Below are 12,890 nucleotides of genomic sequence, written 5' to 3' on the forward strand. Positions count from 1 at the left end.
TTACATGCAGGGCAACACGAAATCTCTACGCTCGCATTGCCTTCTTCAGTACTGTGGTGTTATGCTGACCTTTCACTCTCATGAGAGAGAAGTTTTTTTCACTTCCGCTTTTGATTTTTCAAAGCCGAAACGGAAGCTATCAAATGACCCAATGAAGAAATTTAAGTCAGACGCTGTACAATTCGCTCATTTCTACATTCCGACAAGCTGCCATTATGAAAGCTCAAACTCAAAGGAGCTGTTCCAACCTTTCAATCATTTCTATTGCATCTATCTTGTTTTACTGTGCTGGATTTTTGAGAATTGAAATAGAACTAAGCAATCACAGGAAGAAAATAACTGCTCTTGAAGACTTTGTAGACGCTATGAAAGTCCACGAAGGGTCAATCCAAGGTACCCCAGCTGGTAGGTATTGCTAAGGAACTGTATTATTTGTTGATTTAAAAAAGCTTAGCTTAAATTTTTCAAGTTTGTCACTCGCAATTTGTCATAATCTTTGCCATCCTTTCGCATTCTTGTCCCTACGTGGTTTATTATTACCGTTTCGGTGTCTGTCAACCCTATGAGACAAACTTTTTCAAGATTTTTGTCTATTTCGGGGAGATCTCCGTAACGATAAAATGACTCGAATATCGTGAAGTAACCTGACTTAGCTGCTTATGTCGTCAAACAATTCAAGTGAAGTAACAGACTACGTGTTTGTCTTAATCACACGATAAGATTTTCTTCGTCGCTAACGCTAAAGAAGCTTTTCTTATTCGCCAGTTCTGTTCCAATTACAAAAACAATTTCGAATAACCGCGCGACAACACTTAGTTTTGGGCGCATCAAAACTTTAACGACGAATTTTTGAAAGGCTCGGTTTCCGTTTTCCATGCAGAACCGTCCGAGTACTTAGTTTTCCATTAAGAAACCTCTTAGTAGCTCGTAAATACGGGGAAAGTCACATGACACCAAAAAGTAAAAGCTATGCACAGGAAGAGACTGTAAAATGTCACACTGACACACTTAAACCAAAACTCGGGGTTGAAATCAATGCTGCTTAACAGGAAGCAGCGACTCTGGCATCATGTCACCTCAAAAGGGGTATCGAATGGTCTTTGCGAGCATTTGCGATCATGCGAGCAATGTGTTTATTTTTGCGAGCACGAGCGGTTGTCAAATTTTTCTTGCTAGCAGCGAGCACTTGAGGAAATACAAATGGCGAGCAGCGAGCACTTCGAATACTTCGTGAATTTTCCGCCAGCCGCATAAATCTCATTTATCGCGCGATAAACTTGAATTTAAAAAAGTGGGTGGCGTGTCCTCTATGGGCCCCGGTACATAAGAGAGCTTATTCGCACACTTAGGGGTGCACTCCCATAAAATGACACAAAAGAACCAGAAATGTTTTATAACTGTGCGAGGAATGCTGCTGAAACCTTTCACTCGTATCAAAATATTTATTTAAGGCGAAGGTTTTAAGCTTATTGCAGACCATCCCCGCACTAAATTTTATCAATTCCCCCTTTCCGTACTTTTGTGGTCAAATCATAAAATTTCACCTTTTTGTTCATAGAGGCCCAAATTAAAACCTACAGAAACAAGCGTAACGCTGACACGACCAGAAACGCCACAGAAGATAAAACTTCGTCGCAAGCATTACTGAAGATCAACAAACTTTTGTCGAGCGGCCGATTACAATTATGTCAACCAAACGGTTATATCAATCCTTGTGGGCCATCAGGCCCCCCTGGTCCACCTGGACCGAAAGGTAAGAGAGGGAGACCTGGGAAAAATGGAGACAAAGGTCGTGCGGGAGAACCTGGAAAGAGTGGAAAGCGAGGTATGACGGGCATCGCTGGATTAAAGGGGAACACTGGACCCAGAGGAGAGAAAGGGGACATAGGAGCCACTGGAATGCCGGGAATGAAAGGGGAGCCTGGTGAATCAATTTCAGGACCTACTGTTGAAGTTTCTCCTCAAATTCGGACAGTGAACGAGACTGAATCAACGGTTTTCCAGTGCTCAGTCAGTGGTAATCTCAAGCCAAAAATGAAGTGGAACAGGCTGTTAAAGGGTTCGGAATTTGAGCAGTCGACGGTTTCGGAAGGACAACTACAATTAAGGAATATTAGAGGAGGTGATGCCGGCATGTATCGATGTTTAGCGGCAAACATCTTAGGACAGGCTCAGAAAACAGTACGACTGGTCGTGAATGGTATGTTTTTCGTGAATGGTCTGTTATACATCTTCAAGGCTTCATGAAAAAAAATTGTTCCTCCTTCGTTGTAAGCTTGATTAAGGATGTACTAAAATATACAACAAATGATAAGTAAGGGTTTAAACTACCCACTGTGCACAGAAAAAAAGCTTCGCCGAGCTGTAGTTGTCGGATCTAATGCTACAGGTTTAGCACTCGGAAAGTGTCATGAATGTCTGATACATCCAACACGTTATTAATCTGGGTCACTCAAATGATTAATGAACCGTCTTTGGGTAGGAAATAACTTATGTTCGCACATGATCAATTTACAGTGTGCTTTTTTCTTCTTAGCTCGTCCACGTGTTTCCCTCAATCCTGGACCAATGTATGCCATTGAAGGAAGTAATATAACCCTTCCAATCTGTCGGGAGACAGGTCATCCACGGCCAGATATCAAATGGCTCAGACCGTTTGGTCAGTTACCACAAGGAAGAGTTCAGTTTGAAAACAACAACAGCACGCTGACAATATTTGACGTTCGTCGCACTGATTCTGACAACTATGTGTGTGTGGCATCAAACCTTCTCGGTAGAGCTGTGAAAAAACTCTGCTGCTCGTGTTCTCTCCTCCAAAATTTATATCTAAACCACCCGAGAAAATAAAAGCAATTTCCGGGTTTAGTTTGAAGCTGAACTGCAGCGTAACTCCCGACGGGCACCCAGTGATTAGCTGGAAAAGACAAGGCGCTCAGCTTCCCGCAGGGAGAAGTTTTATTTCCAAGGAAGGACTAGTGATCACAGATTTACGGCTTCAAGATGCTGGAAACTATACTTGTATTGCTACAATAGCAGGAAAATTTTCCATTGAGACCTCTACTATTCTGGAAATAAAAGATGGTAAAAAGATGGCCGCACCTTTTGACCCACTACAGAATGAACTATTAAATCAGTATCATCGAAAAGTAATGATCATATACAACTAACCATAGACTTAGGAAGGGCACGTTAATAACTGATGTACCAAGCTAAAGCTATATCGTCAGTGTTCTGTGGTTTTGTTTGCAAACAAGTGAAATGTTTAGCAAAAGCTTTCGCTGTCCTCAAACTGATCGCTGATGGGTCAAACATTAGTGCGTAAGTCTCTACATTGTTTTAAAATAATTTTTCCTTGCCTTTATAGAAAGGTGTGCTGGAGTCATAAAGACTGTCGGCACGCCTGTCCTTCATTACAGACGATCGACCGCACAAGGAGCTTGGATGAGAGACCCATTAGGAGTTATGGGTAAGAACAGTATATTCGTAATGGAGTCATATCATCGTAGAAATGTGGTTGAAGAATATGAAGACATGGCCAAGTTAAAGGCAAGCGTGACTCGTAAGACGTACCAACTGCCTTATAACTGGCACGGGACGGGAGCAGTGGTATACGGGTCATACCTCTACTACAACAGGTCAGGTAACATTTTGGTTTTCGTCAACAAACTCACATGCGCGAGAAGCAAATATTCTAGCTATTTCTATTTGCAAAGATCACAAATAGACGGATTATAGCAACACATTTTCACAAAGTATTTTTTGATATTTTACCCGAAAATTCATAACTCTTTGAATTTCATAATTCCAGAGGAACAGTTTTTAGTTGTAAATTTACAGTTAGATCGTACTGAGTAACTAAAAGAAGGTTTAGAACTTGATTGAAACTTAAAGGAAAAAGGCGATAAAAATTTATTTTATTTTCATAAATTATTCAGGTGTCTCAGATTTTTTGTGCTATGTTCCTTTGACCCCTAAGAGTGACCAGCATTAATTTTCCCCTAACAATATCACCCCTGAATCAAACATCACGGTCATGAGAATAAAGGAAATGATCACCATCTAAAAAAATTGCTGTTGATTATTAAATAAATTCTCTTTGTCGGCACCTCTGGAAATGTATACTGAAAGAACAGTATGGAGAATATGCATACTGATGTTAGGGTTTTAAGGGTTAATAGGCCCTTATTAAGCAAGAGAGGTATAATTATTCAACTACTTACTTAAAACGCTGAGAAATAAGAACTGATCGAGTTTTTCTTTCTCTCTCCGTTTAAAATCTCTTCCTCTCGTCGATACAGAGAAGGAACGTCCCAAATTGGCAGGTATAATCTGCAGACAGAGCGTCTTGAGGGCACAATAACATTGAGTGATTTCTCATTTACGTCCTACCAGTGGGGTGGATACAGTGGAGTGGACCTAGCAGTTGATGAGCATGGATTGTGGGTATTGTGGGGAAGTAAAAACGGACGTCTGAACGCAGCAAAAATCGACGTAGATAGCAACCGCATAACGCGAACGTGGGCCTTGAACACAGGTAAAATAGATATTGTAAAATCATTAGAAGCCTCCAAAAGGTCGCGACCAAAACTATTTGATGTAATGTTCTTCATAACCTTTATTACAATTATAACATAATCACCTTCTGAAGACAGAAATAAATTATATCTAAAGATCAGCGGGCTTATCATCTCATTCAATCAATAACCAATGAAGAATTAGTCTATAATTGATCTTAGAGAGGCCTATATGTAAATCACCCTTATTCCCAAGACAACCATTCGCCGTACAACAAACATTAGCATTGTTACTGAAGCCGTCACCCAAAGCTTGATTGTCGTAAGCATACTAAATTAATAGATATATAACTATCGTGTATACCTAGGTGGAAAATCAAGACCCCAAGAAACCCGACATCCGCAAGAACAAAGATCTAGTGGAGAAGTTCCACTCATATGTTTCTGAATGAAATACCAGTGTGGTATTTCACTCAGAATCATACTCTGAAAATGATTTTCTTATTTGGGTACATGAACTGGTACATGAATGAACCCACTTGAGTTCGGAGTTCCGCAAGGCTCTATTTTAGGTCCGGTTTTGTTTACAATCTATGTTAACGACCTCCTTTCTGTTCCTAAACGTTGTCTATCTGCCTCCTATGTTGATGATTGTAAATTGTATTTGTCCTTTTCACCTGCCGAATTACCCACGTCCATCCTTGCCTTAAACGAAGATCTTACGAGAATATCTCAGTGGTGCTGTAAAAACTCTCTTTTGATTAATCCGGACAAAACTAAGGTTCTAGCTGTTGGATTACCACAACTTTTAAAGAAACTGTCATCATTCAGTATAACACTTTTTGACAAAGAAATAACACCTGTGCCTGTCGTTAAGGACTTGGGTGTTCTTCTTGACACACACCTCAGTTATAACCAACATATCACTGAGATGGCCTCTAAAATCCTTTTTAAATTGTACCAAATTAACAGAATCAAGCACCTCCTGGATAGGAAAACACTTCTGTTAGTAATAAATTCATTTGTCTTTAGTAAACTCCAATATTGTTCAACTGTCTGGAGTAATACCAGCAGTAGCAATATTGACAAGTTACAAAAAGTCCAAAACTTTGCTGGGCGAATTATTCTGGGACTAAGAAAGTATGACCATATTTCGGATGGGTTGCGATCGTTGAAATGGCTTCCTATTAGAGAGAAACTCATTCTAAATGACGCTACTATGATGCACAAATGTATTAACAAGCTTGTTCCAGACTATCTTGCTGATATGTTTAAATCACGTTCTCAAGTCCATAATAGACAAACTCGATCATCTGGTGCTTTGGATATACCTTTATGTCGCCTGTCAACAGGGCAGCGCTCCTTTGCTTTCAGAGGAGCCAAACTCTGGAACTCCTTGAATGATGACATTAAGTCCTTAAAATGCCCCAGGAATTTTAGACGTCATCTTGCAAATGTTTTATTAAGTTGATATATATTTTGTAATCATAACATTATTGTATTTACATTCTCAATTAATTTATATACTTGTATTTTTTTATTCTATTGAGCTGAAAAGCCCACTTAGGGAGCATCAATAAAGTGTGTATGTATGAAAGAGGCGTCACTGACTTTCTGACGATTCATTTATCTAATGCTGGTCTTGCTCGTTTTTTACAGAACCAAAGACCTCCATGGGCAATGCTTTTGTAGCCTGTGGAGTAATCTACTGTATTGACGAATATAACGATAATCCCACCACTATCAACTTTGCTTATGATACCAAGACAGGAAAACAGTGGAACCCGAACATACAATTTATAAACCAGTATGGCTACAACTCCATGGTGGACTATAACCCCAGAGAGAAAGTGCTGTACGCTTGGGACCGTGGGCAGCTCGTTACTTACTCCCTCACTTTTCAATAAATCGAAAAAGGCATATGGAGCTCGGAGGCACTCTCAGGTTGCCTTTAGGAGACATTTTTTTAAAAATAAAATTACTTTGTTGTAGATCCATATATTGGAACTGTAAAGTGAGCTAGATTGATACATTGTTAATTGTGAATTAACTGCACGATGTTTTCTAACAAATATTTGGCTGCCCAGAGCCGTGAAACGCATCACTATGAAAAAAACTAGACCCTGTGAGCAGGGTAACTGGGATACCTGGATGGTACTGGATCCTTGGAATCAAGCGTAGTGATACTACGGGTGTCGGATTAGTATACTGAAATAGTGCGCTCAAGTCTGGCCAAGGGCATACACCTATTTCAAAACATAGGCATGCTATGCGTGCAAGAGTTCCTTTTTTGTAGGGTGGGTGGATTACTTGAAACATTGTGAGTGATGTCTACATTCTTACACAAGGAGAGAAGAATATTTATGTGGGAAAGAACGAAAATGTCGAATTACTTCACTCACAGGTATTTTGTGGTAGATTACGTGTGTTTTGCAATAAATGTAACCAAAAATAAACTGTATTGGTGCCACGGATACCTGTTAGTACAAAATGCAGACAGCAGACCGGATACAAAATATAGACTGCAGACTGCAGAGTGGGTACAAAATGCAGTCTAAGAATCTGAAGAGTTTTTACGTCTGGTATATAATAACATGCCATCTTACAGTTTACCGAGCGTCACGCAATCGCTTTTCTGCAATCCGCCTTCACGATTATTTGCACTATTGTGGAATATTCCTGGCCCATTTCTTGATGAAAATCGATCGCAATGTTATTTCAAGCCTTTAATACAGTCTTCTTACTTTGCGCGCGAGTTGGTTGGTGTGATGTCTGTACAGATTTTATCAACGTAATAAAAGTAGATGATATGAACAACAGTGATGGTAAAGCAAGCTTAAAACGGCAGAAATCGCCAGAAAATACAACGGATACACAGGGTATGAGTAAGTTTTATTGATTTTACGAGAAAAATGTTCATATTTCGAAATATGTATCGTTGTAAATCGACCGTACTTCGTTCCCTGTACTATTCCTTATAACGTGCAGTTCCTCTCGTAACTTAACACCGAGTCACACAACGCGTGACGCGTTCATGAATTAATCGTTGGCTTTTTCTCGAGACGTGAGCTTGGGCCGCTTGTGACAAGACAATTGCGTAAACAGTATTTAACATAACAACATTATACACAAAAAAACACAGGGTTTTGGATCACGTATTTATTAAAAAAGAATATCCATACAACTACAATGAAAACGAACATAAGATTCACCTTTCTGATCGTGAAATTAATACCATTCGTACTGTTATCGTAGCTACGTTCCTAGCCATCAAGTGAATCCAACATGTCGTCTTTCTTCACAAGCAGTTTGCATCCCATATAGTTATGTTCTTCAGTCTCACGGTAGTAGCGTTGTTCAATAGATTGCATAGAGTATATGCAGTTTGGTTTCAGATTTCAGATTTTGCTTTTTGCAACAAGTGAACGTTTTTCAACTAAGACATTGGCATACTTAGCATACAAGGCATTCAAGGCTTTAATGGCTTTCAAGCGTTCGACTCAATCCGTTCCAAAATTACCGCTCAATAACATCTTTCAGTGTGGATTAGCCGCGATTAATACGACTTGTATATGCGTCTGTAAGTATTTTGCGCGTTTGCGCTATAATGCTCCAGGAAATCGCAATCCAAATACGCTGAAATACAAAAGAACTGACCGAAGAGTTTTATAAGCAAAATGTCGTGTTCGTCATGTGACCCGGCCCTGTCTGTGCATGACAACGTCAATCATCATCAAGCTAACACGCGTGATCAGCATGTGAACACCTCATTGGATCACAGTTAGTTGTAATGGTGTTGAGGGCCCAATGACCTCTGGGTACTATTGCGCAATTTTTCAATTTTGTTGCGGAGGAAAAAAAAAAAAAAAAAAAAAAAAGACGACAAAAAAACAAAGGCATTTTATGACTGGGCTACCACAGGTATCCCAGTAATTAACTAGTGCCAGCATAATCTTTTAATCTGAAACTATGAAAAAGCATTACTGTAGCAAATTTGACTCAATTTTTTAAAATTGTATTTTCTACTGTGAAAGTTATGTGTAGTTTGAATTTTGAAATCATTGAATGGAAGTTAAACAATGAGTCTTGGTGTTTTGAATTTAGTTTCTCCATGAGATATAGACGAAACAATTTAATGGTAAGTAACTTGTAAATTTGCAAATTAAGTGTTGCTTATTACTGGGATACCTGTGGTAGCCCAGTCATAAAATGCCTTTGTTTTTTTGTCTTTTTACTGGGATACCTGTGGTAGCCCAGTCATAAAATGCCTTTGTTTTTTTGTCGTCTTTTTACTGGGATACCTGTGATAGCCCAGTCTTAAAATGCCTTTGTTTTTTTGTCGTTTTTACTGGGATACCTGTGGTAGCCCAGTCATAAAATGCCTTTGTTTTTTTGTCGTTTTTTTTTTTTTTTTCCTCCGCCACAAAATGGAAAAATTGCGCAATAGTACCCAGAGGTCATTGGGCCCTCAACACCATGACAACTTACTGTGATCCAATGAGGTGTTCACATACTGATCACGCGTGTTATCCCTCGACACCATGACAACTAACTGTGATCCAATGAGGTGTTCACATGCTGATCACGCGTGTTATCTTGATGATGATTGACGTTGTCATGCACAGACAGGGCCGGGTCACATGACGAACACGAGATTTTGCTCATGAAACTCTTTAGTCAGTTGTTTTGCATTTCAACGTATTTGGATTGCGATCTCCTGGAGCATTATAGCGCAAACGCGCAAAATACTTACAGACACATATACAAGTCGTATTAATCGCGGCTAATCCACACTGAAAGATGTTATTGAGCGGTAATTTTGGAACGGATTGAGTCGCGAACGCTTGAAAGCCATGATGGCCTTGAATGCCTTGTATGCTAAGTATGCCAATGTCTTAGTTGAAAAACGTTCACTTGTTGTAAAAAGCAAAATCTGAAATCTGAAACCAAACTGCATATACTCTATGCAATCTATTGAACAACGCTACTACCGCGAGACTGAAGAACATAACTATATGGGATGCAAACTGCTTGTGAAGAAAGACGACATGTTGGATTCACTTGATGGCAAGAAACGTAGCTACGATAACAGTACGAATGGTATTAATTTCACGATCAGAAAGGTGAATCTTATGTTTGTTTTCATTGTAGTTGTATGGATATTCTTTTTTAATAAATCCGTGATCCAAAACCCAGTGTTTTTTTTGTGTATAATGTTGTTATGTTAAATATTGTTTACGCAATTGTCTTGTCACAAGTGGCCCAAGCTCACGTCTCGAGTAAAAGCCAACGATTAATTCATGAACGCGTCACGCGCTGTGTGACTCGGTGTTAAGTTACGAGAGGAACTGCACGTTATAAGGAATAGTATAGGGAACGAAATATGGTCGATTTACAACGATACATATTTCGAAATATGAACATTTTTCTCATAATATCAATAAAACTTACTCATACCCTGTGTATCCGTTGTATTTTCTGGCGATTTCTGCCGTTTTAAGCTTGCTTTACCATCACTGTTGTTCACATCATCTACTTTTATTACGTTGATAAAATCTGTACAGACATCACACCAACCAACTCGCGCGCAAAGTAAGAAGACTATATTGAAGGCTTGAAATAATATTGCGATCGATTTTCATCAAGAAATGGGCCAGGAATATTCCACAATAATGCAAATAATCGTGAAGGCGGATTGCAGAAAAGCGATTGCGTGACGCTCGGTAAGCTGTAAGATGACATGTTATTATATACCAGACGTAAAAACTCTTCAGATTCTTAGTCTGCATTTTGTACCCACTTTGCAGTCTGCAGTCTATATTTTGTATCCGGTCTGCAGTCTGCTGTCTGCATTTTGTACTAACAGGTATCCGTGGCACCAATACAGTTTATTTTTGGTTACATTTATTCGCAAAACACACATAATCTCCCACAAAATACCTGTGAGTGAGGGAATTCGACAATTTCGTTCTTTCCCACATTAATATTCTTCTCTCCTTTTGTAAGAATGTAGACATCACTCACAATGTTTCAAGTAATCCACCCACCCTACAAAAAAGGAACTCTTGCACGCATAGCATGCCCATGTTTTGAAATAGGTGTATGCCCTTCGCCAGACTTGAGCGCACTATTTCAGTATACTAGTCCGACACCCGTAGTATCACTACACTTGATTCCAAGGATCCAGTACCATCCAGGTATCCCAGTTACCCTGCTCACAGGGTCTAGTTTTTTTTTTTTCCTCCGCCACAAAATGGAAAAATTGCGCAATAGTACCCAGAGGTCATTGGGCCCTCATCACCATGACAACTAACTGTGATCCAATGAGGTGTTCACATGCTGATCACGCGTGCTATCTTGATGATGATTGACGTTGTAATGCACGGACAGGGCCGGGTCACATGACGAACACGAGATTTTTGCCCATAAAACTATTTTGTCAGTCGTTTTGTATTTCAATGTAATTGGATTACGATCATCTGGAGCATTATGGGGCAAACGCTCAAAATACTTATAGATGCATACACAAGTCGTATTGTTCGCGGCCAATCCACACAAAAAGATGTTATTGAGCGGTAACCGTGAGACTGAAGAACAAAATTCAAATGGATGCAAACTGCTTGTGAAGAAAGACGCCATGTTGGATTCACTTGATGCCAGGGAACGTAGCTACGATAACAGTGCGAATGGTATTAATTTCACGATCAGAAAGGTGAATCTTATGTTTGTTTTCATTGTAGTTGTATGGATATTCTTTTTTAATAAATACATGATCCAAAATCCCGTGTTTTTTGTGTATAATGTTATTATGTCAAGTATTGTTTACGCAATTGTCTTGTCACAGGCGACCCAAGGTCACGTTTCGAGAAAGAGCCAACGATTAATTCACGAACGCGTCACGCGTTGTGTGACTCAGAGTAAGTTATTCTAGGAACCGTTGAAAATTTGAACACGTTATAAGGAATAGTATAGGGAACGAAATATGGTCGATTTACAACGATAAGTATTTCGAAATATGAAGATTTTTCTCGTAAAATCAATAAAACTTACTCATACCCTGTGTATCCGTTGTAGTTTCTGGCGATTGTTGCCGTTTTAAGCTTGCTTTACCATCACTATTATTCACGTCATCTACTTTTATTACACTGGTAAAATCTGTACAGACATCACACCAACCAACTCGCGCGCAAAGTAAGAAGACTATGTTGAAGGCTTGAAATAATATTACAATCGATTTTCATCAAGAAATGGGCCAGGAATTTTCCACAATTGTGCAAATTATCGTGAAGGCTGATCGCAGAAAAGCGATTGCGTGACGCTCGGTAAGCTGTAAGATGACATGTTATTATATACCAGACGTAAAAACTCTTCAGATTCTCAGTCTGCATATTTTACCCACTCTGCAGTCTATATTTTGTATCCGGTCTGCAGTCTGCTGTCTACATTTTGTACTAACAGGTATCCGTGGCACAAATACAGTTTATTTTTGGTTACATTTATTCGTACAACACACATAATCTACCACAAAATACCTGTGTGTGAGGTAATTCGACATTTTCATTCTTTCCCGCGTTAATAATCTTCTTTCCTTTTGTAAGAACGTAGACCACTTACAATGTTTCAAGTAATCCAGCCACCCTAGAAAAAATAACTCTTGCATGCATAGCATGCCTATGTTTTGAGACAGGTGTATGCCCTTGGCCAGACTTGAGCTCACTATTTCAGTATACTAGTCCGACACGCGTAGTATCACTACACTTGATTCCACGGATCCAGTACCATCCAGGTATCCCAGTTACCCTGCTCACAGGGTCTAGTTTTTTTTTTACTGGGATACCTGTGGTAGCCCAGTCATAAAATGCCTTTGTTTTTTTGTCGTTTTTTTTTTTTTTTCCTCCGCCACAAAATGGAAAAATTGCGCAATAATACCCAGAGGTCATTGGGCCCTCAACACCATGACAACTAACTGTGATCCAATGAGGTGTTCACATACTGATCACGCGTGTTATCCCTCGACACCATGACAACTAACTGTGACCCAATGAGGTGTTCACATGCTGATCACGCGTGTTATCTTGACAATGATTGACGTTGTCATGCACAGACAGGGCCGGGTCACATGACGAACACGAGATTTTGCTCATGAAACTCTTTGGTCAGTTGTTTTGAATTTCAATGTAATTGGATTGCGATCTCCTGGAGCATTATAGTGCAAACGCGCAAAATACTTACAGACGCATATACAAGTCGTATTAATCGCGGCTAATCCACACTGAAAGATGTTATTGAGCGGTAATTTTGAAACGGATTGAGTCGCGAATGCTTGAAAGCCATTAAAGCCTTGAATGCCTTGTATGCTAAGTATGCCAATGTCTT

At 39.5% G+C, this 12,890-nt stretch overlaps 1 protein-coding gene across 2 annotated transcripts; it reads left to right on the forward strand.

Moving 5' to 3' along the window:
- The first annotated feature begins 75 nt into the window (after positions 1 to 75).
- LOC113666563 (noelin) lies at positions 76 to 6,509 on the forward strand. 2 transcript variants are annotated; one of them, XM_089180526.1, is made up of 6 exons: positions 76 to 405; positions 1,559 to 2,200; positions 2,537 to 3,081; positions 3,365 to 3,635; positions 4,299 to 4,534; positions 6,174 to 6,509. In XM_089180526.1, the coding sequence occupies exons 1-3, from the start codon at positions 216 to 218 to the stop codon at positions 2,845 to 2,847; spliced, it is 1,143 nt and encodes a 380-aa protein (XP_089036652.1). In that variant the 5' UTR covers positions 76 to 215; the 3' UTR covers positions 2,848 to 3,081; positions 3,365 to 3,635; positions 4,299 to 4,534; positions 6,174 to 6,509. The 2 variants fall into 2 exon arrangements, with proteins under 2 accessions (XP_089036652.1, XP_089036651.1); XM_089180525.1 differs by having other exon boundaries at positions 105 to 405.
- Positions 6,510 to 12,890: the final 6,381 nt, after the last annotated feature.

The sequence above is a fragment of the Pocillopora damicornis genome, chromosome 8 (assembly GCF_964200805.1).
Source record: "Pocillopora damicornis chromosome 8, jaPocDami1.2, whole genome shotgun sequence".
NCBI classification, from domain to species: Eukaryota; Metazoa; Cnidaria; class Anthozoa; order Scleractinia; family Pocilloporidae; genus Pocillopora; species Pocillopora damicornis.

Bases quoted from the DNA above. Each gene is read 5' to 3' on its own strand.
- LOC113666563 (XM_089180526.1), top strand. From the start codon at position 216: ATGAAAGCTCAAACTCAAAGGAGCTGTTCCAACCTTTCAATCATTTCT. The intron at 406-1,558 runs GTAGGTATTGCT...TTTTGTTCATAG, and splicing joins AATCCAAGGTACCCCAGCTG to AGGCCCAAATTAAAACCTAC. The intron at 2,201-2,536 runs GTATGTTTTTCG...TTTTCTTCTTAG, and splicing joins AGTACGACTGGTCGTGAATG to CTCGTCCACGTGTTTCCCTC.